The 26,437-nt window shown below is 41.3% G+C and overlaps 1 protein-coding gene across 1 annotated transcript in view; it reads right to left on the minus strand.

Moving 5' to 3' along the window:
* Positions 1 to 26,437, minus strand: part of DNAH5 (dynein axonemal heavy chain 5) — a 251,923-nt gene that overhangs the window by 135,439 nt on the left and 90,047 nt on the right. Inside the window, 8 exon segments of the mRNA XM_021076646.1 lie at positions 207 to 385; positions 6,579 to 6,751; positions 8,273 to 8,497; positions 9,504 to 9,716; positions 14,673 to 14,829; positions 20,624 to 20,787; positions 22,271 to 22,424; positions 25,335 to 25,534. Coding sequence (XP_020932305.1) covers positions 207 to 385; positions 6,579 to 6,751; positions 8,273 to 8,497; positions 9,504 to 9,716; positions 14,673 to 14,829; positions 20,624 to 20,787; positions 22,271 to 22,424; positions 25,335 to 25,534 — 1,465 coding nt within the window.

A 26,437-nucleotide genomic window follows, 5' to 3' on the forward strand; every position in this document is an offset into this window, starting at 1 on the left:
ACCCAACCTTCAGTGACAAAAGAATGTTACATAGGCAGTGATGTTGACATGTGACCCACATGACACTGGTCAGAATCAGGTTTTCCAAGAAGTTTACAAAGTTAGAAAATGACACCAAAAGGTAGCCAGTTGATGAAAATGAAATCTTAAAAAGATATGCCACCTTAGCTTAAAGTTCTCATCAAATAAAAAAATGCAACCCTCACCTTTAAAGATCCGTCCAAGTCCACGGAAATCCATCTGGTCAGAACAATTGAAAACCACAACGTATTTCCCAAGACATCGTCCCATATCTTTGGTGGTTTCTGTCTTGCCCGTTCCTGCAGGTCCAGCGGGGGCTCCTCCCATGCTCATTCCCAGAGCTTGAGCCAACGTGATATAACACCTTGGGGGACAAAGAAATCACTAGAACCACACCACTGGCATCTGGAGGATCCTTCAAAGACATCACAGTGACATGATATTCACACAAAATTAGAAAATGGAAGACCCTGGCCATTGTTCTACAGAACATTTCCAAAACTGTCTCCTAAAACACACTTATCCTGGTGCATATTAACACGTGTTGAGGAAAATGGAGGGAGTGGTCTAGGGACAAATAAGCTTGAAAACTCTTAAAAAGGTTCAATGGGATTTCTTAGGACAATTGTATTTTGACCTTCTCCAATTATGAAAAAGACTACATAGCATTTCCAGAAATTACTTGGCAACTTTTTCACAAAAATCTACCAACATCTAAAGAATAGTATTCTAGGAAACAGATGGGGGACCATTAGAGTAGATTAATCCCTTTTGACTCTAAGAATCGATAATTTTTTTTTTTTTTGGTCTTTTTGCCATTTCTTGGGCTGCACTTACAGCATATGGAGGTTCCCAGGCTAGGGGTCAAATCGGAGCTGTAGCCACCGGCCTACGCCAGAGCCACAGCAACACAGGATCTGAGCCGCATCTGCAACCGACACCACAGCTCACGGCAACGCTGGATCCTTAACCCACTGAGCAAGGCCAGGGATCGGACCCGCAACCTCATGGTTCCTAGTCAGAGTCGTTAACCACTGAGCCATGACGGGAACTCCTAAGAGTCGATAATTTGATGAATTTGGGAACCAGTGATCACGTGAGATTTCTTCACACGTTGCCAAATAATCACACCTTAAATCTATTTGAGAGTCTCTCCTAAACCTGCAAATACCTTCTACTGTATCTTACAGTTTGATATTAACAAACAGAAGATTCTGCTGTGAGAATACAAGTATGTCTGTGAAGGAAGACAATGACCCAATCGATTTCCCAGCATCACCCAGTGCTGTAAAAGGAGGTAAGCCATAATATAATGTAGTTTAGGGCTTTCTTGTGACCAAATTCTAAAGCATTTATCTGGACTTGAAAAAAAAAATGTCAAAGAAAATAAATTAACTGTCCAGCTTGAAACGTGGGGGTTAGCAGTGAGCACGCCCTCTGGAGGCCCTTAGGGTCTCATTTATTGGATCTGGGTTCCTAAAAATGGCAAGTAAAATGACTCAGCCCTGAGGCACACAGAGCCTGGATTCAAAGAAGATGATGTAGGTGTAAAATCAGGAGGAGGCCTGATCTCACTTTGAATCTGCCTTTTAACTCAAGGTCTTGTCTTTCCTCTTGAACTTGTGTCATCCCTTGCAGAGCAGCCTCTGTAATAACATGATGTATCATAGCTTCAGCTACATTATCTCCTTTAAACCCCACTGAACCCTGCAGGGAAGCTAGTTATTTTCCCATCTCACAGATGAGGAGAGAAGCTCACAGGGATGGAATAACTTTTCTCAGGATCCTGGTCAGGGAGCTGAGAGCTGATCCAGTCTCTCTGGTCACAAGCCCTCATACCGCCCAGTTCTAGGGCATGTCCACACTCTCAGGGTAAGGAATAAATCTCCAGGAACTCTGGCTAGCCAGTTGTTCTTTCTGTCTTGCAAATTCTCTTTATAACTGGGATCATTTGGGTTCATATTTAAACTGAAGAAGTGGCAAGTTGTTAAGTTGCCAGAAAGAAATTTACATGAAAAATGGGTAGCCATGCCAGATGACTTATCCCTCACTTTCTACAATAGGTGGGATTTCAGTCCAACCATTAGGCTGGCACCCAAACCTTCTAGGACTTGCCTTTCAGAGATCAGCATGGACCTGCCAGAGCATCTTCACATGCTTGTTGACATAACCCTCCTTAGAGCATTCTACCTGTAGGAATAATTCACCCCCGCTTCTCTGCTTTCCCTTCCAGTCTCTTTGCTACTCTCAAAAATGTCACCATTCTTGAATGGTTTGGACTTTTATGTGATTTAGTGTACTTTTAGCCGCTTTGTTACAGTTTTCCGCCTCCCCATTAGATGGCCATCTAGTTCTGCTATCAAGAACTAGACTAGTTCCCACTTTTACCTCCAGGTACTTGCCTAACCCCTGGCATGTAGTACTCTATGAACATTTGTTGAATAAATGGCTTGTGCCAGTCCAGCCATACTCTCTCATCTGCTTCTTCCTATCCCAGTGCTGCTGGAATTAGAGATGCAGAATGTGACCACAGCATCAAAGGAACACTAACCTACCCCATGACCCAGAGTTCTTTGGCACACAATCTTAGTGTTAAGTATTCACAGCACTTGAGATGCATTTCACCACACAGAAATCAGAAGTGCTTTCAGTTCCCATTTCTAAACAGTATTGATTCTAAAATGCCAAAAAACTTGCCAAGACAACAGTACATGCATCAGGAAGGTACTTTTCTTTGTTGAGAACTTGGTTTAATTATAGACTCTTTCACTGCAGGACTTGCTTAAGGAGAAATGAAAGGAAAGGTTGATAAAGAATGTGTTACCAATGATTAACTCAATGTCAAAAAAACAAACAACCCAATCAAAAAATGGGCATAAGACCTAAACAGACATTTTCCAAGAGAAGACATACAGATGGCCAATAGGCACATGAAAAGATGCTCAACCTCAGTGATCAATAGAGAAATGCAAATCAAAACAACAATGAGGTATCACCTCTCACTAATCAGAATGACTATCATCAAAAAGTCTACAAATAAAAAATGCTGGAGAGGGTGTGGAGAAAAGGGAACCCTCCTACCTTATTGGTGGGAATGTACATTGGTGCAGCCACTATGGAAAACAGTATGGCAAGTCCTTATGAAACCAAATATAGGAGTTCCCGTCATGGCTCAGCGGAAATGAATCTGACTAGCATCCATGAAGACCTAGGTTCAATCCCTGGCCTAACTCAGTTGGTTAAGGATCTGGCATTGCCATGAGCTGTGGTGTAGGTCGCAGATGCAGCTCGGATCCCGTGCTACTGTGGCTGTGGTATAGGCCTGTGGCTATAGCTCCGATTTGACCCCTAGCCTGGGAACCTCCATATGATCCAGCAATCCCCCTCCTGGATATACAGCCAGAAAAAAAATGAAAACTCTAATTTGTAAAGACACATGCACCCCAAAGTTCAAAGCAGCACTACTGACAATAGCCCACACATGGAAACAACCCAGCTGCCCAGCAACAGATAATTTGGTTAAGAAGATATGGCAAACATATGTGTGTATATATATATACAACAGAATAGTACTCAGCCACAAAAAAAGGATGAAATATTGTCATTTGCAGCAATGTGGACCTAGAGAATATTATATACTTAGTGAAGTAAGTCAAAGACAAATATTATCTGACATCACTTATATGTGGAATCTAAAAATAATTCAAATGAATCTATACGCAAAACAGAACTGACTCACAGACATAGAAAACAAATTTAGGATTACCAAAAGGGAGAGGGAGGGAGGGATAAACCAGGAGTATGGGGTTAACAGACACAGACTACTACACATAAATGGATAAGGAGGACTTACTGCCTAGCACAGGGTGCAGAGAGGGGGAAGTCCACATCGAGATGATATTTAAAGCCACATGGGCTCCCCTAAGGAGTGAGTATAGATGGAGAAGAGATGAATCCTGGTATGTTCTATGCTTAGTGGTCAGGAAGAGGAAGAAGACCCAGTAGAAGGGTATATGAAGGGACAACCAGAAAAGGAGGAACCAGGGAAGTGTCCTGTCCTGGAAGCCACATGAAGAAAGTATATCAAAAAGGAGCGTGATCATCTGTACAAAAGCTGCTGATTAGTCAAGGAAGGCCAGAACTAGAAATGACCCCTGGATTTGGCAACATGAAGACCTGAGTGACTGCTCTACTGGGGAAAGAAAGTGTGATGGGCAGAATAATGACCCCCCCCAAAAAAATATCCACATGCTAACCTCTGGAATCTGTAAATACGTTACCTGACAGAGCTAAAGGGACTTGTCAGATGCAATTAATGTTAAGGCCTTGAGATGGGAAGATTATCCTAGATTAACCAGTGAATCCTATCTAATCTCATGAGTCCTTACAAGGGGAAGAAGGAGGCAGAAGAGTGGGTCAGAGACATGAGATGCCCCCCAAAAAAAGAAGCAACTGGAAGCATGATGGGGTCTTAACCCATTGTTGTAGCTGTGAAGATGGAGGAAGGGGCCACAAGCCAAGGAATGTGGCACCTCTAGACCTTGGGAACAGCCCTTGCTGACAGTCAGCAGAAAAATGGGACATAGGTCCTGCAACTGTAAGAAAAAAATTCTCCAATAGACAGAAAGAACAGGAACAGAAGGGAGCATGGTTCTGCCAACACTTAATGTTAGTCCAGCAAGATATATGCCAGACTTCCAACATACCGGAATGCAGAACAAATTAATTTGTACCTGCTGTACAGCACAGAGTGCTTTACCCAGTATTCTGTGATAATCTATAGGGGAAAAGGATCTAAGAGAGAATGGATATGTGTATATATATGCCTGGGTCACTTTGTTGTACAGCAATTATCACAACCTTGTAAATTAACTATACCTCAGTAAAACTTTAAGCAAAAATAAAATAATATAAATAAAATGATTTGTGCAGTTTAAGCTTCTAAATTTATGGTCATTTGTTATGGCAGTAATAGAAACTTTTACATTTTGCCTGAATGGAGTGAATTCGGGGAAGGACAAAAACTGCACTTTTGAAGAATTCTGATGGGAGCACAGAAATGGAAAGGAAACTAAACTAAATTCATCGTAGGATTTCCTTTCTGGAAGCAATTACAGCACATGGAACATTGATAAGAATGATCTGGTAGAAACTGAAAACTGAGGATGCTCCCAGAGAGAAAACAGCCATGCCAGTGGAGGTGTTGGTTTTTGGATGGCAGCACAAAACCCATCTGCAGAACCAGGAGAGAAAGCAGGCAGCACAAGGACAGGTGCCTTGGTTGGCAGACGTGATGGTGGGAAATGAGTGCAGGTCTCCCCTGGTGGTACCATCTACCTTCTCAGTAAAACAGGAGAGGTCTTTATAGAGGAAGGAAGGGAGGGAGATGCTTAAGCTTTGAAAAGAGAGAAGATGTGAGATAATTTTTACAAGTGTTTCCAGGAAGTCTCCACGTTTTGGGATTATTCACCTTTGCACTTCAAAACAAAGAGAAAAACTCAAAAAGGACGTCCACCAGCATCAGTGGGAATCAACCTTAATGAAACGTAAGAAGGAATGCCAAGAGTATGAAGACGAAAATGCGAGAGGAAAATGATGCATTAGAATCTGCTACCCCATCCTCAGGTAAAGGTAAGCACTTCATCTAGTAGCACAACTGAGCAGAAGGAACAGCCTCCCAAACAACAAGGCTACTATGTCAAACTCGTACACTCTGTCTGATAATATTTTCCATCTAAAAGCCTGTCAAATTTTACATTTTGCCTGAGAATTTTCTCAGTCTCACAGCCCAGAGGCTCATTCCATGAAAATGATCGATATTCAGCTTCAGCATCTCCTTAGCCCAAAAATTAATTTTAATGTTCAGTTATTTTGTCCACAATAAGTAGTCACACTGTCCCTGAGCTGCACATATGCAACTGGCTGATGCCACAAAGTTCAGATGAGACTAAGTGAATTAGAGGCTTTTAGCCACAGAGGGAACCCTCATGGAGAGAGCCTAGTTCACCTAACAGATGAGGATACTGGGTCCAGGGAAATTGCGGGGCAGCCCTACATAACACAGTGGGGCAGAACTAAGAACTCCAGACATTCAGGCCAATGTCTTTTCTGTCCCTTTTCACCAATGTTCCTACTCAATTTCTATCCTGCTTAAAAAAACAAAAACAAAACACCTTAATTGTCTCTGTAATGACAATGGTCCACTAATCCCCCAAAGCACCCCTCAAGGCCCAGGGTGATCTGTACCTATTGACATATAGCAATTAATTCCCTTTTATCCCATTCAATATCCACTGAGGTCATTTAAACTTAGCCTCTATAAGAGCAAAGGCAAAGGAAGCAAAGTCTGTTTCAGTCACAGACGTCCTAAATCCCATGTGAAGACATGCGTTAAGTTAAGAATACCGAATTTCAAAGACTTTAATATAAGAGAGCCTATGAAGTCTAAAGAGACCATAAGCCAAAATCCCCTGAGCACCTGGCAAGAATAAAAATGTCAGGGTTGGAGGGGTGAGGCCGTGGAGAGAGGTTGTGGAATCACAGAATCCTTCCATCACCTGTCTGTGAGAGGGGTTATGACCAGCCTGTCAGTGCAGCCTAAAAATTCATTCTGGTATATGAATGGCACATCTGTGATGTGAATCATCATCTTGTCAGAATCTTCATTAAAATAAAACCTGCACTGTTTCAGCCACTCGAAGTCTGTAGGGCTCCTGATATGCATGTGACACTGAAATGCAAAAAGTATGTGTTAAAGCTGAGACGAGAACGGTTTATGAACTCAACACATTAGCATTCACGTAGATCAAAATGGGACGTAAACGGAACTACGGCAACCCAACTAGTTTCAAGACGTCAGCTGCATCACCATTCAACCTGATCATTCATTGATGAGCAAAAAATATATTTGAGAAGATATGGGAAAAAACTTCAAGAGAAACCTCTCTTGTGCCCCTCCGATTTAAATCCTATGATCTATTTTAACAGGAATATGTTCTCTTTTTGGCCACATCGGAAGTTCCTGGGCCAGGGATCGCACCTGTGCCACAGCAGTGACCCAAGCCACAGCAGTGACAACACCAGGTCCTTAATTGCTAGGCCACCAGGGAACTCCAAGATGTTCATGTCTTAAATTTCACCCTTAAGTGCCCAATACCACAGTCCTAGCCATGAAATACAACCTATGAAAAACATGTTTGACTTACAAAGATGGAACTAAACAATCGCATATGGGGAAAAAAGGCATCTCTAATGATGATGACAAAGTACATTGTTGGAGTTTTTTAATCCATCAATTATTCTTCCTAGGATTTGCAGGAGGCCAAAATTTCTAACATCTAAGTGGCATGTCACTGGCCAGTAATGCTTTTGTCTGGATTTCTTAACCGAAATTTTAAGCCATTTTAATCATTTTTCTTTGACAAATAAGAAATCTAAAATTACCCAGAGCCCTTTTTTCTCAGAGAGGCAAACAGTGTGCTTAACTATTAAGAGAGGAGATTAGCACCTAACAGCTTAAATGTGCTGCCTGTATTTCCACTACATCAGAGCCAATCTTTCATAATCTTTTTTACATAATGGGGTGAGACACAATCCAGAAAATTATTATGAAAATAAGAGCTTCTGGCCTCTTATCTAATGTTGTACTTTACGGTAAAGGACAAATTTCATTTCTTTTCACATTTCCTATTTTCCATAGCTACTAAACTCTCTCTTCCACCCCTTGTTCTTTTTTTAAAGGCAAACATCTGCATGACACCTGAATGTCACAAACGATATTAGGAAGGACCATTTGCAATCAACCACATAAAAGGCAGCAAAACTTGTTAAAGATGTGATTTATGAAAAGCCTGAAAGAAAGTACCAAGTGGCTCTACTAACAATATCACTTATTATTTCTATAGCAAGAACCTAGTCATCTTCAATTTAATAACCAAAAGGAGCACAAAACAAATGAAAGCTTTGCAGGAGGTTACATGACATTTCAGCATTAAAAATGATCATATAAATAATTTTAATATAAAATCTAGTTGCCTCCATGACACCTTAGCAGAGATCATCAGAATATAGCTAAAGTTTCAGATAAAGACTGAAAAAAAAATCTAAAAGACAATCCCTCATCACGAAGATGATTCTTTGCCTGAATTTTATCTTTCCTTTGAATTCATTCAAACTATTTCCAGTAGATAAACACAGATAGTGTCTACTATTTGCTTTTCTGTAGATGCCACAGCATTTGTAAAGCATTTACCAGGCCATCGAAGATATCTCTTTGGTGCACGTGAATAGTAATTAAAGTCTCATATTTAACTCGTTCCATGGAACTCAGATCCTTTGTTGTCATGTCTATCAATGTGTTCAGTAGCTCCAGGAAAGACTGATTGGTTTTCTGCATGATTTTTTTATCAAACTTGGCATTTCTAAGGGCCTCTTCTGAATCCCGTGTCCACATCATTTGAATTCCTAATAATCCAACCTTTTGGAAATAAAAAAGGCTTTATGAGTGTGCATGGCATATGAACATATTGAAATAGAAATTACAATATAGTGAACAGTTGTGATTATTATGCAAATGTCAAACCATCCTTGAGTACATCAACTTGATACATTGTTTCAAAACCTATGGAAACTCTGTTCATATTATTTACTTGACATTTAAACATATGTCATGTCCTCATGACATGTCCACAATTTTTTTCTTCTCATTTCGAGTCATTTTTCTCCCTAGAAAGATTTTTAAGCTACTGGCAGGGAAAGAATATGTCTTAAACCTTCTTCCCTCAGATTACCACAGGGTGTACACATAGCAATTACTCACAAAGTCTTTATTGATCACATGACTAAGAAGACATCATTTTCTGGAGTTCCCATCGTGGCTCAGTAGTTAACGAATCCGACTAGGAACCATGAGATTGTGGGTTCGATCCCTGGCCTTGCTCAGTAGGTTAAGGATCTGGTGTTGCCGTGAGCTGTGGTGTCGGTTGCAGATGCGGCTCGGATCCTGTGTTGCTGTGGCTCTAGCGTAGGCTGGCAGCTACAGCTCCGATTACCTAGTCTGGGAACCTCCATATGCCACAGGTTCGGCCCTAAAAAGATAAAAGACCAAAAAGAAAAAAAAAAAAAGGAAAACATCATTTTCTGTATTTTATTGCTGAAACACATTTCTCATTTTTCTGGTAAAACACCATATGTTTTAAGATTTGTGCACTAAAGAGATTCAGTAGAAAAAAAATTTAAGAAAATCAAATATCTCTATGGCACAAATATATATTTACAAATACACATGTATAAATACAGATATATAATACCAAATAATCTGTAGTTGAAATCTTTAATCTTGTCTCTATCTAACACACCTTTATGAAAATCTCAATATTGATCTGGAGTTAAATTATAGGCAGTTGTATAGTTTACAACAGCCAATGTATGAGATCTAAAATGACTGTTCTGTAAAAAATACTTTTCAATTTTGATACACTGACCTGAGCAGGGAAGGAAGAAAGAAATTCAATCAGTTGGAAACCTGTTTCTTGAATATTTGCAGCTGCCTGGCGAATCACAAGATGTAATGAGGCTTGCGATTCCTCCAAGAGAGAATTAAGCCAAACTTCCACATTGCCCTCTGCCATCACGGGTTTATCTAATTCAATCGTCTCACCCTCTCGAGAGGAAATTGACAGAATGCGATCATAGATCTGTGTTAGGAGCCAAAAAAAAAAAGCTATATTTATATAAAGAATGAATTCCTCCACTGCCCTCGTGTCAATGTTATCCTTTTCATGGAAAGTTAAGCTATATATTACAAAAGGCAAAGTATAATACAAAATCAATTTCAAAACAATTTTTTAAAAAGCTTCCATGACATCAAAGAGGGAATACTAAATCAATCTCAAATAATCTATCCTTGAGAGGAGAAACTTGTTTTCTAAGAGAAATGGTCAATATGAAAGTGATAATCAAAAAAATCTCTAAAGTTCCCCTAGATGAAATGGGACTCTCTAAGAGCCCATCATCCACACCACAAGATTATCAAGCTGAAATGAGCAATGACCTGGTCAATATGATCAATGCAAACATCTCACAAGGTAATTCCAACTCTATACTAAGCATCGTGCTCCCAGGAGCTCTTGGTTGCACGTAATATATCCTAAAGCAAACCCAGCTCCTAGTCCAATCATTTCACTTCAATTCCCATGCAGTATGGCATAATAGAACATCTGGAGGACTTGGAGTTCTAAAACATGTTTGGTTTTTTTGTTTTTTGTTTTTGGCTTTTTTGCTTTCTAGGGCCACACCTGCGGCATATGGAGGTTCCCAGATTAGGGGTCTAATAGGAGCTACAGATGCTGGCCAGTGCCACAGCCACAGCCATGCCAGATCCGAGCCACGTCTGCAACCTACACCACAGCTCACAGCAATGCTGGATCCTTAACCCACTGTACGAAGCCAGTGACTGAACTCGCAACCTCATGGTTACTAGTCGGATTTGTTTCCACTGCACCACAATGGGAACTCCCTAAAATACGGTTCTAGTGGTGCTCTGCTATTCACTGACCATGCAAAATTGGAAGACACATCTCTGAGCCTAAACTATTTGCCTCTAATTAGTCATCAAAAATCATGCCTGTGAGTTTCTGCCGTGACACAGTGGGTTGAGAATGTGGACTCCAGAGACTCCGGTTGCTGTGGAAGTGCAGATTTAATCCCCAGCCAGTTGCAATGAGTTAAAGGTTCTGGCATAGCTGCAGCTGTGGAGCAGGCTGCAGCTACAGCTCGGATTCCATCCCTGGCCTGAGAACTTCCATGTGCCACAGGTGCAGCCATAAAACTATAAAAAAAAAAAAAATCATGCCTGTCCTACTCTCTACTCTCACAGGCTATTCACACCAATTAAGAAAAATACAGGCAGCCCTCTGTATCCACAAGTTCCAAATCCATGGATTCAACCAACAGCAGACGGACAATGTTTGGGGGAAAAAATTCCAGAAAGTTCCAAAAAGCAAAACTTGAATTTGCCACTTGCTGGCAACTATTTACATAGCATTTACATTGTGTTGGTATCGTAAGTAATCTAGAGACCATGCATAGGTTACACACAAATTTTAAATACACCTTTTACATAGGGATATAAGCATTCATATATTTTGGTATCTGCTGGGGTCTCGGGACCAATCTCCCCACAGATACCAAGGGACAACTGTTATGCAAACTGTAAAATAAATACAAATGTTTCTCATTGGTTTTGTTCTTCAGTAAGTGGAGTATTGTTCCCTTGGGCACAGATTTGGTTTGCATTAACACAGTTTTCCTTACCTGTGCACAGTAGTGATCCACCAAGAAGCTAAGGAGCCTTAAGTTCAGAGCCCCTCACTTGCACAGACCCTTCTAGGTCCTGAATATAATTTTTGATATAATTTTATAAGATTTAGGACTCACAAAACCAGGATTTGCCCCTAGTTATAGAAACCTTATGGCAAGAACAACAAGTAGGGGAAAGCAAAGCTATTTATTTTTAAGAAGTAATTGCTATGAATAAAAGCTAAAATGAGGACGTTTCAATTATCTTCAATACACAATCAGATAATGATTAAGTTTCACTCTAGGACCGTGAAGTCCTGGTGGTAAAGCAGAAGGATTTGAGGAAAACATCAGGAAGACCTTCCTGGGTAATTCAATCTCCTCTCTCAGCCCATGCATCCAGTAGATCTACCGGACCTGGGAAACACTAATTTTTTTTTAAAACCATCAAATCCATACTGTCTTCCCTTCCTCTCCAGAGCGGGTGGCCGTGGCCTCAGCCATGGTCCTCCTGGGGCCTGTGGCCTTCAAGCTCGTCCAGGAGAGCCAGCTAAAGAAGGGAGATGCCCTGGTGGTGGCCCAGCTGGCAGGCATCCAGGCGGCCAAGCTGACCAGCCAGCTGATTCCTCTGTGCCACCACGTGGCCCTGAGCCACGTCCAGGTGCGGCTGGAGCTGGACAGCACACGCCATGCCGTGGTGATCCAGGCGTCCTGCCGGGCTTGGGGACCCACCAGGGTGGAGATGGAGGCCTTGACCTCGGCCGCCGTGGCCGCCCTCACCCTGTATGACATGTGCAAGGCTGTCAGCAGGGACATCGTGCTGGGTGAGATAAAACTCGACAGCAAGACCGGGGGTCAGTGGGGGGACTTCCAGCGGACCTAGAGCTCCTGCCCTGCGCACCCCTGGCCCAGCGAGGTCGAGAGATGGGATGCAGTTTCAGCCAAGGGAAAGACGTCACCGTTACCCGTCCGCCAGTAGGAACCTGAGGTCCGTCCACCCCTTTCCTGCTGGATGACCTCCCCTGACCTGCGAGGTCCCCTTTATTCAGAGAGGAAACCAGCGGACCCTCCCCCTCCCAGGACCTAGGGGCTTGGGAGGGGGCCGCAACGAGCTGGGCTGGATCACCAGACGCCCCCACCATGTGCTCTGTGGCCTCTTGGAGACCTCAGTTCCAGACAGTGGAGCCCGTAGCTTCCACTGTTCACATGGGTTTTCTCTTCTCCCACTTCCCTGGGGAGAACAAGGGCTCATGAAGCAGAGGGGCCCACTCTACACGGGAAGGCGGCGCCCGCACCGAGGATGTATGGTGCCTGCCCTTCAGCAGCGGCGCTGCCGTCCTTCCTGCATGTGTGCAGCCCCTCCCCCAGCTTCCTCTGAAAGAGCCAGGGGTCCCCTCCTGTCACCTGAGTCCATCCCGCCCCATCAGATGTGCAGGCAGTTAGCTGCCCATCCTGCCACCTTCCACTCCTCGGGCCCCTCTCCTAAGTGGATCCATGGGTGCCGCGCCGGGAGGCCTCCTGCCCCAGCACATCTCACACCCACCTGCCTGCCCACCCACCACCCACACCCCTTCATCCTGGGACGCATCGGGGAAGGAAGAATGTTGAAGATCACCTTCACCCTCACAGCACACAAAATAAAGCCACTCACTGTGCCAACCCTGGAAAAAAAATCCTTCATCAAGGACTCATTGTGGCAGTTCAGCCTTTCCCATCCTGACTTTGTAAATGTTTCAAACACTGGTTTCCTTGCCCTCTTCCATCCCACCTCCTACACTGAGCCAGAGGATCTTTCGGAAACACAAATCAGGTCACTAATCTGCTCAAAACCGCTCACGCCTTTTGTCACATTCATGATGAAATACATTCCATAGTGTGATGCACTTGGCCTTCTGGAATACAGTCCATGCCTCCTTCTCTCCCTTTTTCCTTTGCTCATCACCCCATGTTGCAGGTTAAACTGTGTCCTCCGCAAACACATGATGAAGCACTAAGCCTCGGTACCTGTGAAGGGGACGTTATTTGGAAATGGGGTGTCTGCGGATGTAATCAGGTTAAGCTGAGGTCGTCTTGGACAGGGGCAGAATGATGTCCTTAGAAGGAAACTTAGGAAGACAAAGGCAGAGTTGGAGGCAATGGAAGCCTAAGAAAGTAGTACACTCCCTCAAGCACCTACACTTCTGACATCCTAGGCTGCCTGCAGCTCTGGGACCTAGCACTTGCCCTTCCTCTGAACAGACCACGTGTCCCTTCCCCACCTGATGAGGTTACACTCACTTTCCAAAAATCAATTCAAACACCAAATCCCCCTGAAGGAAGCCTTCTCTTACACCCCATCCCCAGGGGAGAGGTCCCTGGCCAGCATCCCCATGCTCCTTGCATATAACACAAGCGCAGCAAGTCAAAAATATTGACAGTTTAATTTCCAAGTTTCTCTTGAGTGTTGTACTGTATAAAACCAACTTCAGTATGGACAGTGATATATTTTTCCTTGGAGCCCCAGGACTGGTGTGGTGCCTGGCACACAGGGAAGAGCTTGAACTTAAAAGACTGGCCATCAGTGGCTTCCAGTGGACCGGCTCTACCATGCATGAGCTGCTCTCTGCAGACTCCATCAGAGCATGAGTTCCCCAAGGAGGGTATAATCTCACTGCCAAGTACAATATCTAGCACATGGTCATTTGCTCAACAAGTGCAACCTTCACTCTAGGATGAATCAATAAAGGATACTAAGGCTGGTGTGAAGCACGAAGGGGAAACTGAATATGTTATCCACCTGGAAAGGAAACTCTTTTAAGGAATTTGGGGGTGAAGACACTATCTCCCGGCAGCTGTGCAAGTGTAACCTCCCTCACACTGAACGCCTTCTTCTTAGGGGTCCCTTACAACTCCATGACTCTAGAAATTTGTTTTTTAAAAAGAAAGTAAGTTTACAATGGAGCATGATGAAAAATATGAAGCCTGATTAAAACAGTCAAACCACTGTGGAAATTCTGTTTAGTCAAGGCACTGTTTGATGAGCAATTCGCTTCTTTGTTGTGTTGAATTTCTAAACAGTTAGCTTGGCATGTAAAGCCATGACTACTACATACGATGCATTCCTAATCATATTTAAACTGTTTGTTATTCAAATCTACACTTTGGGTATTAAGAAACCACATAGGACTGAAGGCGAATTGGGCCCCAAAGGTTGTCTTTTTGTTGTTGTTGTTGTTTGTGTTTTTTAATCCCTAGCCGATGGTTACCGCACAGGGAAGTAATCCTTTGTAAATACTGTTGGAGAGCTATTTAATGAAGACAGTCGAGATTCTAAGATATGGTCATTGCTGGCCCGCAGTTAGGATTAGGCAAACCTTTTCATGGAACTTGACGGTTTTAATGTTGTCAAACACGTTCAGCAGGTGGGCTTGGATGGTGTGTGCATCTGATGCTTGGCCCAGAATCTCCAGCAGGGCAGGGTCCGAGACAAAGAAGAACCGAGGAAAACAAAGTCGTTTTTTCTCCAAGTATCTAAGTGGGGAAGAAAAAATAAACTTCATAAATACGCAAAACAGGCCTTTCTAGGAATAAATTAATCTGGATGGAAAAGGGGGGAAAGAGTTCAAGACAATCTAGATTCCCCACATACACATCTGACTTAACCTGGGCATTTTTGTACCTTCTTTGTATTGGACAGGAAAAATCACAGAGGTAGCTGTTTTGGTTTTGGTTTATTTTGTTTGCAAGCACAGGGCTATGTCAGCTAAAGGCTGACAATTTTGATTCTTGGAAATGTATCTTAAAAGAATCCAATGACTCCATCGCTGAAGCAGAAGCAAAATCCAGCAATGTGGAAGGAACGGACCTGACACTGTTCTCTGCTTCCAGGAGTTACCAAAACCCGGTGGAAGTTCCTCCTATCATCAGCCTACTTCCCCTGCTCTTTTGTCTCTGTATTTGTTTTATTTTACGGTAATTCCTTATGTCATGGATACATTTTTTTTTCTCTCACTTTTTTTTTTTTTTTTTTTTGTCTTTTTAGGGCCACACTGTGGTATATGGAAGTTCCCAGGCTAGGAATTGAATTGGAGCTGCAGCTGCAGGCCTATACCACAGTCACAGCAATGCCTGATCCTAGCCACATAGCTGCGACCTATACCGCAGTTCACAGCAACACAGCATCCTTTTCAAACTTTGTCCTAGTTATTTTCATTTCTACTCCTTCCTTGCCATTTGTATTATTTATTTGTCCTCTGTGTAAAACAATGAGGGAAATATTCGTATTTCACAGAAGTGGAATTCTCTTGGTAGAAAACAGAGTTCTCACTAAAAAACTACATGGATCAGAGAGCAGGGCGGGGGGAGGGGGGAAATGCCCTCAAGAACAGGTGTGGCAAACACATATTCAGTCAACTGCCAGGAATGTGTGTTTGTTGCCCCAGATGTCCAGGATGGGGCCAAGAGCCAAATTCCTCAAGACAAAAGAGAAGAATTTTTTAGAGGCTGGAAGAGGCAATGCAAGGAAGGAGATCTAAGGGTAAACTCCCCGTAAGTGGGGACCACGGGGAGGAAATGGGCAGGTCCAAGGTGATAGTAATGACTGAGCCGTCCTGTAAGTGCTGTAATCTTCCTCTTCAATTCTCAGAGGATGCTCAGGAAAATATACATCACAAGCTATCACTGCAGTGACTGCATTTATTCCCTTTGGACACATGGATAAGGACAAACTCCAGCCTCCAAGAGGGGACAGGATAATAGGCTTCCATTCCTTCTCTTTTTCTTAAAGTCTTGCTTTAGAGCTCATAGTGTTTTCTGTTATGTTAGCTTTTTACTTCCCTTTCTTTCATTGTGCTAATTTTAAGATCCCAATCCATCTTTTTTGTATAACTTTATTTTTATTCTTAATGGAGAACAATGAATTCCTTATTGGTAAGAATTCCAGTCTCTATCCCTACTTGTTGTCCTCCTCACAGTAGCCTGGTCTGATTCTGGTGTGAAACCAGGTCATGTCCTCTATCTGGTTAGACCAGGATGGAAGAAGGCACGTGGAATATGACAACCAATCCTCTGTGATGGAGCAGAGGAGACAGTTTGTTCCTGATCTGCGTGAAAACCCTTCCTAGCAACGCAGATCCTCACTGGCTTGGAAGGGCATCATTTTTATGTGTGAACATTAGCATTCAAGGGCTAATACACAGTTTGGCTCATAAAGTCTTCTTGGGAACAGAATCAAAAGCCAAAGAAAGCTCAGTAAAATCTGTGAACAGACTTTTTCTCCAAGGAGTTAAAAAATAGTGCCAAAATGTCAAGTGATGGGGCAGAGTGTGTCCATGATAAAACAAAAATATTGTCAGTTCCCATCACAGTGCAGCAGAAACAAATCTGACCAGCATCCATGAGGACGTGGGTTCAATCCCCGGCCTCACTCAGTGAGTTAAGGATCCGGTGTTGCCAGGAGCTGTGGTGTAGGTCACAGAAGCAGCTCGGATCTGGTGTTGCTATGGTTGTGGTGTAGGCTTGCGGCTACAGCTATTCACCCCCTAACCTGGGAACCTCCATATGCCTTGGGTGCAGCCCTAAAAAGACAAAAAAAAATAATAATAATAATGAAAAGGAAAAGAGGAAAAAAAGAGGAGCATATGTACATGTGTATCTGTGTGTGCATGTGTGTGCATCTTAGTGGCAGGTGGCAAAGAGGAAGGAAAGAAAAGTAAAAAAGCCAGCTGTAGATAGACCAGTAGTATGATTCCCCAGCAGATTTCTTGTGATGTCCTAATGAGCCATGTTCCTTGAGTCTTTCCACTTTGAACACGGGAACTTTCTAATCCTTTTCCTCTTTCCCTCTGGCCTGAGTCTGATGACTGCCTGGTCATCAAGCCAGGTCTACAGCCAAGAACCTTTACGGATGTCTGAAACACAGTTGTGCTAACTAATTGCAGTGGTTAAAAAGAATGTGACACAATATCGACTATTGTAAAATAAAAATCCTTTCATCAAATGTCCTCCAACAATTACTTGACTTGCTTCAACAATTTTATAAATTAAATTAATCCCTGAGAGTCTAACTTTTCTAAAAATTTATGTTGGGGGATTTACTCACCACTGGTTTTTGCTCTAAAGGAGACATTGAAAGAGTGCTCCATTAATTGGCTATGATCATGGCACTTAATAATGCCTGCTCAGGACATGTTTTAAAGGAAAAGCTTTAGTTTAAACCCATCACTTAGATTAAATCTACAAATATTTGCTAAAGAAAATTGTGGCTCTACCTCCAGCTCCACTGCCTTCATATGGAGTTGGGTAGAAATTCACTTGGGCATGGTCTTCTTTGTGCTTTATCACCTCCCCAAACAAATACCAAAGTCGATGAATTTGTCCTTAACTAGCTGTGCCGATTTTCTATCCCCTAGACACTTTTCAGGGTGGGTTGTGTGTGTGTGTGTGTGTGTGTGTGTGTGTGTGTGTGTGTGTGTGTGTGTGTGTGTGTGTGTGTCTTTTTTAGGGCCACGCCCACGGCATATGGAAGTTCCCAGGCTAGGAGTAGAATCAGAGCTATAGCTGCTAGCCTACACCAAGCCACAGTAACGTGGGATCCGAGCCACATCTGTGAACTACGCCACAGCTCACAGCAACGACAGATCTTTAACTCACTGAGAAAGGCCAGGGATCGAACCTGCATCCTCATGGATAAGAGTTGGGTTCATTACTGCTGAGCCACAATGGGAACTCCCCTTTTCAGCATTTAAATCTCTCATGATTTGCACTGCCCCTTATTTTCCAACAACTTGGATATGAAAATGATACTCATGAAGGATTTTTGGAAGAGTGCACATCAGTTCATTCCCGGGTTCCCAGAATCAAGCCATTCCATCAGAAAGGCTAGCCTGTAATAAGAAAGTCAGTGAGGAGTCTTCTTAGTGCTCCTTTGAAAGAGGATGCACAATAGAATTTCCTCCAAGGTATCATTTTAAAGCAAAAAAATACTGTTTCCCTGAGCCAATGGTACTTTTTATTTTATGGATCCTATGAAGGTTGTACCTAATAGTATATCACTCTTTGCTTTGCTCCCTAGGAAGCAGGGACCTCTCTGAGTCTGAGGTCTATTTATAGCTTTTCTCTGAGCCAAACTTACCATGTTAGTTTATCAGCCCTTGTTTTCCTTTGACCTTACTTTTCTCATCACTATTTTTCAGTAGTCATTTCAAATGGTGTGGGGATCAACCACACATAAATAAGTAAACCCTATTACTTGCAAATTATCATACAGGTGTTTCTCTTATATTTAGCTTTGTCAGTTTTTTTTTTTTTTTTTTTGGTTCAAGTTTAAGCATCTTCTCTATTGATTTCACAGAGATCTTCCCAAAAGTACTACTTGAATCCCAGTATTTTAACCCCTACTCATGATGAGGAGCATAGCCTGGTTTAGGTGGCCTGGGTTCCTCAAGGCACAGGACAGCTGCCAATTCACAGGCAGTGTTACAGGTACTATTATATACCTGTAGTGAGGACACAGAGACATCTGTATGGGGAAAGGTCACCCATAACCAGAGTCACCTGAGGCAACATCAGTCATCATTTAGTCCTGAGTTAAATGCTCAGCGTATGTGGCCAGTCATAAGTGTTGATCTCAGTGCAGTTTTTATCTCTGATGCTGATCCGAGTTCCTACTGTGGAGCAACAGGATTGGAAGTGTCTCTATGTTCAATCCCTATGTTCAATCCCTAGCCCAGCAACATGGGTTAAGAATCCAGTGTTGCTGCAGGTGCAACATAAGTCACGACTGTGGCTTGGCTTTGATCCCTGGCCCAGGAACTCCATGTGCCACAGGGAAGGGAAAAAAACAAACAAACAAAAAAAAAACCTCTCTGATGGTGATCCCACCTAGGACTACAGATAACTGAGATGGTTAATTTGATGTGCAGATTTGGCTAAACCATAATACCTGGATATTAAGTCAATCATTGTTCTAGATGTGTCTATGAAGTTTTTTCTAGATGAGATTATCATTAAATCAGTAGACTTGAATAAAGCTGATTCCCCTCCATAATGTGTCACTTGAAAGTCTGAAGAGAAGACTGACTCATCAGACGAAGAAGGAAAATGCCAGGAGATGGCCTCTGGGCTTGAACTGAGCTGCATGAGCAGTTCCCAGATCTCCAGCCCATTATCCTCCCCTACAGATTTGAACTCATCAGCCTCCACAAAGGCATCTTTCTCTGTCTATTTTCCTGTGTGTGTGTGTGTGTGTGTGTGTGTGTATGTGTGTGTGTATACATCCTGTTAGTTCAGCTTTTCTAGAGAACGCTGACCAATGCAATAATCAGTAATTTACACAAAATTGCTCCATATATACTGACTATTCTAAGGAGACCAACAGTTAGAAGGAGATATTTAAAAGCACGGGTATTCTAGTTACAAGATAAATCGGTCATGGGGATATAATGCATAGCATGGTGACAATAGTTAATCACTCTATGTTGCATATTTGAAAGCTGCCGAGAGAAGGTCTTAAAAATTCTCATCAGAAAAAAAATAATTTGTAACTTTATGGAGACCAATGTTAAGTATTTATTACCATGGTCATTTTGCAATATATACAAATATAGAATCATTATGTTGTACACTTGAAACCAATATAATTATGTGTCAATTATATATCTCAAAAATCAAAGGTAAATAAAAGCAGTGATGATTATTGTATGACTATAAATGTAATAAATGCATTGAGTTATTAAAATAAAAAATAAAGTAAGCTTTAAAAAAAGTAAACAAAAGCATGTGTAGATAACTGTTTTTATAATATTACTATTCAACATATTCCTATTTACATTATTTTATCATGATTAGCCAAAGGGGGGAAAAATATTTGTTGCTCTTGGAATTCATCCAGCTTCTGTAAGTGTGGGTGTGTCTGTGTATACGGATAGATAAATTAGGCTTTCAGTTCTGCATAATGTTGACTGCTTGTGTACACAATACACTGTTCATATTGTTCTTGGTTGAGTATAATGAAATATTTTGCTTCTTCAGGTGTTTATCCAAGAAGGATATCAGAAAAAAAAATAGACACATTACTTTTAAAAGCAAGGTCTGTATGAGAATAGTTACAAGATTTTGTCCCAGCAATAGAAGAAGCTCTAAGTCCTATAATTCCAATATCAGAGAAGATCTGATGCTTAGAGAGACTGTAGGGCTTCAAGCCATGCCACCTGAGACATGAATTAAGTCTAAGCAAAAGAAAACCAACTTGGCTAATACTGACTAGACTCTCTGGCCCCTTTCATCTCTAGGATGCCAAGAGTCCTCACAAAGCCAGGGAACTTACCCAGTAAGGGATTTCTGGCAGATTTCCAATTGGTCCAGCAAGTGTGGTAACAGCTGCCCCATGGTCTCATCTCCAACACAGCACTGAACCACATTGGGCATCTCATGTGCCCGAGTCATGATCTTCACCCAGGATTTATCAATGTTGGAAAAGCGCTTGGCTTCCTACGAGAATGACGTTACAAAGCACACTTGGACACAAGCGATCTCAAGTACAGAGCATCTCACACACACCCCACCAAGACCAGACTTCTGACTGGTCTGGACACCCAGCTACATGTGCCTGAAATGTCACACATGTTCTATTTCAATTCTCCTCGAGCCTTCCGCACATAGTACCCCTTTTCTTAAATAAGACTCTTTAGCTCAACCCTGGGCCCCAGGATATTAATTAAAAATAGGAAACAGATATGAAAATAATAATTTGGAAGGGAAGGACTCTTCCAATATTTTCACTGGTTATCTCCAAATGTGAATTTTATGTTTTTCAAGTTTTCTGCGTTAAGCATTGAATTATTCCTGTATTTAGAAAACAAACATTTTAAAATAAGATACAAATTAATCACAAACCTAAATATTGTGAAAATTTTAAAGACAGAATTTGGGAGAGGGAATAGAAAAATGCACAGATTGTTTGGGGAGAGTAAGTCATTTTTATTTATTTTTAAGTTCCTCAAACTTTCCATATTTTACCAATGAGCACATACTATCAAATATGAGAGCAAGAAACTCCACGTATCTCCTTCAGTATTGTATGTGAAAGTTTCTATTATTAAGTCCAATGTGAGACTGACTGTTCTCCACCCATCAAGAAGAACACACTCAAACATAAATGCAAAAAATAAATTAATAAATACTTAAAATTTTAGCACATGGATACATTCCACTGGGGCCAAAAAACAAATCAGTTAACAGATCTGTCCCCTATAATTAAACTGAAACTAACCAAAGAGAAAGCTAAGAAGTCTAAGTGAGGGGAACACTCAACATAATCGTATTTCTAAAACTCAAATATATTGTTAACATGTTATAATTTTGCAAACGATTTAAGGTAACTGGATAAAAGTCCTTGAGATGTGATGACAAAAAAATTCCTTTAATCTCAAAATACACTCCATACGTAGCTAGTGAGATGATTACAATTTGATGAGAAAAACATACTCAACATCTTGAGAAGAGGCCCTTTTTGTTTGGGAGTTTTTTCCTATGGATTTCCACCCCTCAATTTTATGGTACAGATATAATTGGGTGTATTGTATAGTGTGAGTTATTTTAAACTGTCAGTAGTAGAAGAACAAATTATCCTACTATTGTCAAGATAACTACTCTGTAATTCTACCCTGTTCCAAATTCCACCTTCAAATTATCTGAAGAAGTATATCAATTATGCAGGCATTCCTTCTTTGTTTTTTTAACCCTCTATTTCCTACAAAAGTTCACAGTTTGGGAGCATTCTTACTCTCATTCTCATGCCCCTCTTTCCCACACTTACACTCTCTCTCTCTCTTTGAAGAGCAACAACAAAAAAATTTGAGGGAGGTGGCTCAACAGAGGTTGAAAAGTTATCGCATTTTTATGGAAATAATGAGTTACTAGAGAGTCCTCTTAAATTAACCACCTAAGGAAACCATAAAGACATGTCTAAGACCTTGGGAAGCTGCTTGGCGATGTCTCCTCCCACAAAGACAGCTTCTAAGTAAATCCACAAGTTTTGTACCATCATCCAGTTCTCAATGATGTCTGTTGAGTTTGAAAGACATTGCACCCACTTTTGAATCTGGGCTTTGAATGGCATATTGTACCTGAAATGAGAAATACATTCAGGACTGGGGGAGGGGTTTTGGTGTTTGGATTTTATTGTTGTTGTTTCCCAACTAAAGAGGGGTTTAAAAATCCTGATTTTTTTTTTTCACGTGTTTCTTTACAACTTCATGTCTCTGGCCTTTAAAATGATACTATCAGAGTTCCCGTTGTGGCTCAGCAGTAACAAACCTAACTGACTAGGATCCATCCACGAGGACACGAGTTCGATCCCCCGCCCTGCTCAGTGGGTTAAGGACCCAGTGTTGCCATGAGCTGTGGTGAAGGTCACAGGCGAGGCTCAGATGTGGCACTGCTGTGACTATGGTGTAGACTGGCAGCTGCAGCTCCAATCCTAGCCTGGGAACTTCTATATGTCATGGGTACAGCCCTAAAAAGACAAAAAAAAAAAAAAAAAAAATTAAAAAGAAAAAATAGGAGTTCCCATCGCGGTGCAACAGAAACAAATCTGACTAGGAACCAAGAGGTTGCATGTTAGATCCCTGGCCTTGCTCAGTGGGTTAAGGATCCAGTGTTGCCGTGAGCTGTGGTGTAGGTCACAGACATGGCTCGGATCTGGCGTGGCTGTGGCATAGGCTGGCGGCTATAGATCCAATTAGACCCTTAGCCTGGGAACCTCCATATGTCACAGGTGCGACCCTAAAAAAAAGAAGATGAAATAAATAAATAGAATGATGCTTTCAAGAGATTAAATTCATCACCATATCTTGGGCAATGCTAAACTGACTTTTCCTCTTTTGATCCAGAGCACAGAGAGGTGGAAGACGTGTCATCTAAGGAACAGATCAGACATTAGACTTGATTCCACCCAGCTGCTGGAATAGTACCATTCTGGTCATTGTTGCTATAGCCAAGGACAAAATGTTCTCTGTACTGAGCTTCTGTGCCTATGCTATGTAGTGTCTGGCTTTTCATGTAATAAGGAGCCATTACACAGCCATTGGAGGGAATGAAACAACTAATTTAATTTTCTTTTTTCCTTTTTTTTTTTTTTTAAGGGCTACCTGTGCAGCATATAGAAGTTCCCAGGCTAAGGGTGGAATTGGAGCTGCATCTGCCAGCATATGCCACAGCCACAGGATCCGAATCATGTCTTCAACCTACACCCCAGCTTGCAGCAACACTGGATCCTTAACCTATTGAGCAAGTCCAGGGATTGAACCCGAATCCTCATGGATACTAGTCAGGTTCAACACCACTGAGCCACAACCAGAACTCCTAATTTAATTTTCAAATAGGATTCTATCTGGAATTTTAATTTAGACTCCCCTCTTCTGGCCTCTTTCCAACTTCCCATCCACTCCTGTTCCCACACACACACTCACATCTGTGTGGACATGTATGTGCGTGGGGTTTTGCGTGTACCCGTGTATACACTGATAGCCACTTTTCTGCCTCACTCATGGTTTATCTACCTTCCCTTTTTCCCATTGAGGAGAAACTGACAGTGGTCCCCCACTGCCTTTATTTCCTTCTTCTTTAGAACCCCATTTCTACCTAGACTCAGAGCTGCCCAGAAACAGTTGATTTACAATGTTGTGCCAGTTTCTGTTGTACAGCACAGTGACCCAGTCATACATATACATATATTCACACACACACACACACACACACACACACACACACACACACACACACACACACACACACACATATATACGCACATCCTTTTTTATATTATTTTCCATCAAGGTCTATCCAGGAGATTGGCTATAGTTCCCTGTGCTGCACAGTAAGACCTCATTGCTTATCCATTCTACACGTAATAGTTTGCATCTTCTAACCCCAGTCCATCCCTCTCCCTCCACTCTCCCTTTCAGCAACCACAAGTCTGCTCTCTATGTTTCTGAGTCTGTTCTGTTTTGTAGACAGGTTCATTGTTCACTTAATTTATATGTGTGCTTTTTCTATCTCCATAAGATGTGTTACCTTACCTTCATCTTTAATTTGGGTTGGATATGAATAGTGACCAAATTCATTAAAAACTCACCAAATCCTAAGTAGTTATTCAAGGTTCCCAATGGTCTAAATCTCTAAGACCTAATTTTATATCCTATCTTACTCATTTCAAACACTTAAGTGTACCAAATAAATGGAAAAAAGAATTTTATGAAAATAGTACTAAGGAATTATTACTTCCTGCATTAAAATTATTGATACATAAATACACAGGGAATACAGTGACATTTTAAGGACAGAAGAGCACAAAGACATATCTTAATGATAGCCATATATTATAGAATTATCATGTATTTGAGAAAATCCTAGTGAAGAAAAAAATTATTTCAAAAAGAGCACGAGGAAGTACTGAACCAAAGAAACCTAAGTTTATGAGTCTCTGGCTCACATGTCCAAAACATGACAGCTCTGTTGTTATTTTCAAATAGAAATGTTAGACTGGTATCAGTCTATGCTGCTTTACTTCTGTTTATGAATAAAATTCATTCTCTATCTTAATCTGTAATCTCATTAAAGTATGTACACAACTAAGAGTTTCCAGTCCATAGATGTTGACAAAAGGGTTTTCCAAGTAGAATAATTATTCTAATATTCAGAATAATTTTCCCGCTGGAACCTAGAGCCTGTCGAGCTGTCAGCTGTGCACTGAGGCTTGTCAGCAGCAAAGCTGAAATATTCCACAAGCTCCAAGCAGCTAATTACATGTTGCATTATTTTGTCCAACTGATGGTCTCAGACACGTCCCACAAATAGAAGATAATGAAATAAAAACAGTCTTACCCATGCAGTGCCAAAGGCTAAAATTGAAACAAGTACTTTTAACATTGAATAAATTGTACGAAGGGCACTATTGCATTTTTTACTGAATTTCTCTTGAAGTGTTTGTTATTCTGGTTCTCAAATCTCTGGGGAAAGATGGATAGCTTTCCTACCTGTTGCTCAGTAGGGAGCCCAGCAACATCAAGCTGTCCTCCATGTTGGCAATGATTTCCGACGTACTGTCTCCTCTCAAGAGGAGCTCTCCACGGGTTTTAAAGCTGCCAAATGCGAATGTTTTGTCGTCCCATTCATTAATTACTTGCTTCAGCTTTTGTTCAATGTCTCTCTCTTTCACCGCACTGATACAGATGTCCTATTAAAAGTGCAAGCTCTCATTTTATCACATGGAAGTCACACATCCTCCGCGAATAGTCTTGATTCAACAGAAGTCCTGTCTTCACTCTTCCCTTTATATGCATCTACACTTAATATTTCCAGATCTAAACTGCAATGTAATAAATGGTGTGTGTGGTGGGTGTGTGCGTGTGTGTGTGTGTGTGTGTGTGTGTGTGTGTGTAGATATAGATTTAGCCTAATTTGCTAAATTTCCCACCAAACTACTTCAGGAAGAAAGATGACAGAAAAGATATGCAGCAGCAGTGAAATATTATTCAGCCTTAAGAAAAAGGGAAATCCTGCCATCTGTGACAGCATGGATGGACCTTGAGGACATTGGGTTAAATGAGATAAGTCAAGACAGAGAAAGATAAATATCACCTTTATATGTGGAATCTTAAAAAAACTTGAGAAAAACAGAAAGTGTACTGATAGTTACCATAGACTAGGAGTGGGGGCATGGGAAAGATGCTATATCTGTTTGCAACTACTAGGTAAATAAGTCATAGAGATCTGATCCATTGTAAGTGATTATAGACAACAAACTGTATTATAAATATTAAATTTTCTAAAATACTAAAGCTCAATTGTCCCCACCACAGAAGAAATGATAATTATGTGATGCAATAGAGGCATTTACTTAGTGGCAATTATATTGCAATATAAATTATCAAATCAATATGTTAACATCTTAAACTTACACAATGTTAAATGGCAATTATATCTCAATAAAAATTAGGATAAAAAGATATGCAATAACCTTTTAAATTTGGAAGCTTTAATCAAAGATTCAAAACTTCATGTGTCTCTGATTTAACTCTAAAAGCAAATCAATGCAGTCAATGGAGAGAATTAGCAAAAACCTGACTTCTTCCCAGCT

Source organism: Sus scrofa, chromosome 16 (genome assembly GCF_000003025.6).
Source record: "Sus scrofa isolate TJ Tabasco breed Duroc chromosome 16, Sscrofa11.1, whole genome shotgun sequence".
NCBI lineage: Eukaryota > Metazoa > Chordata > Mammalia > Artiodactyla > Suidae > Sus > Sus scrofa.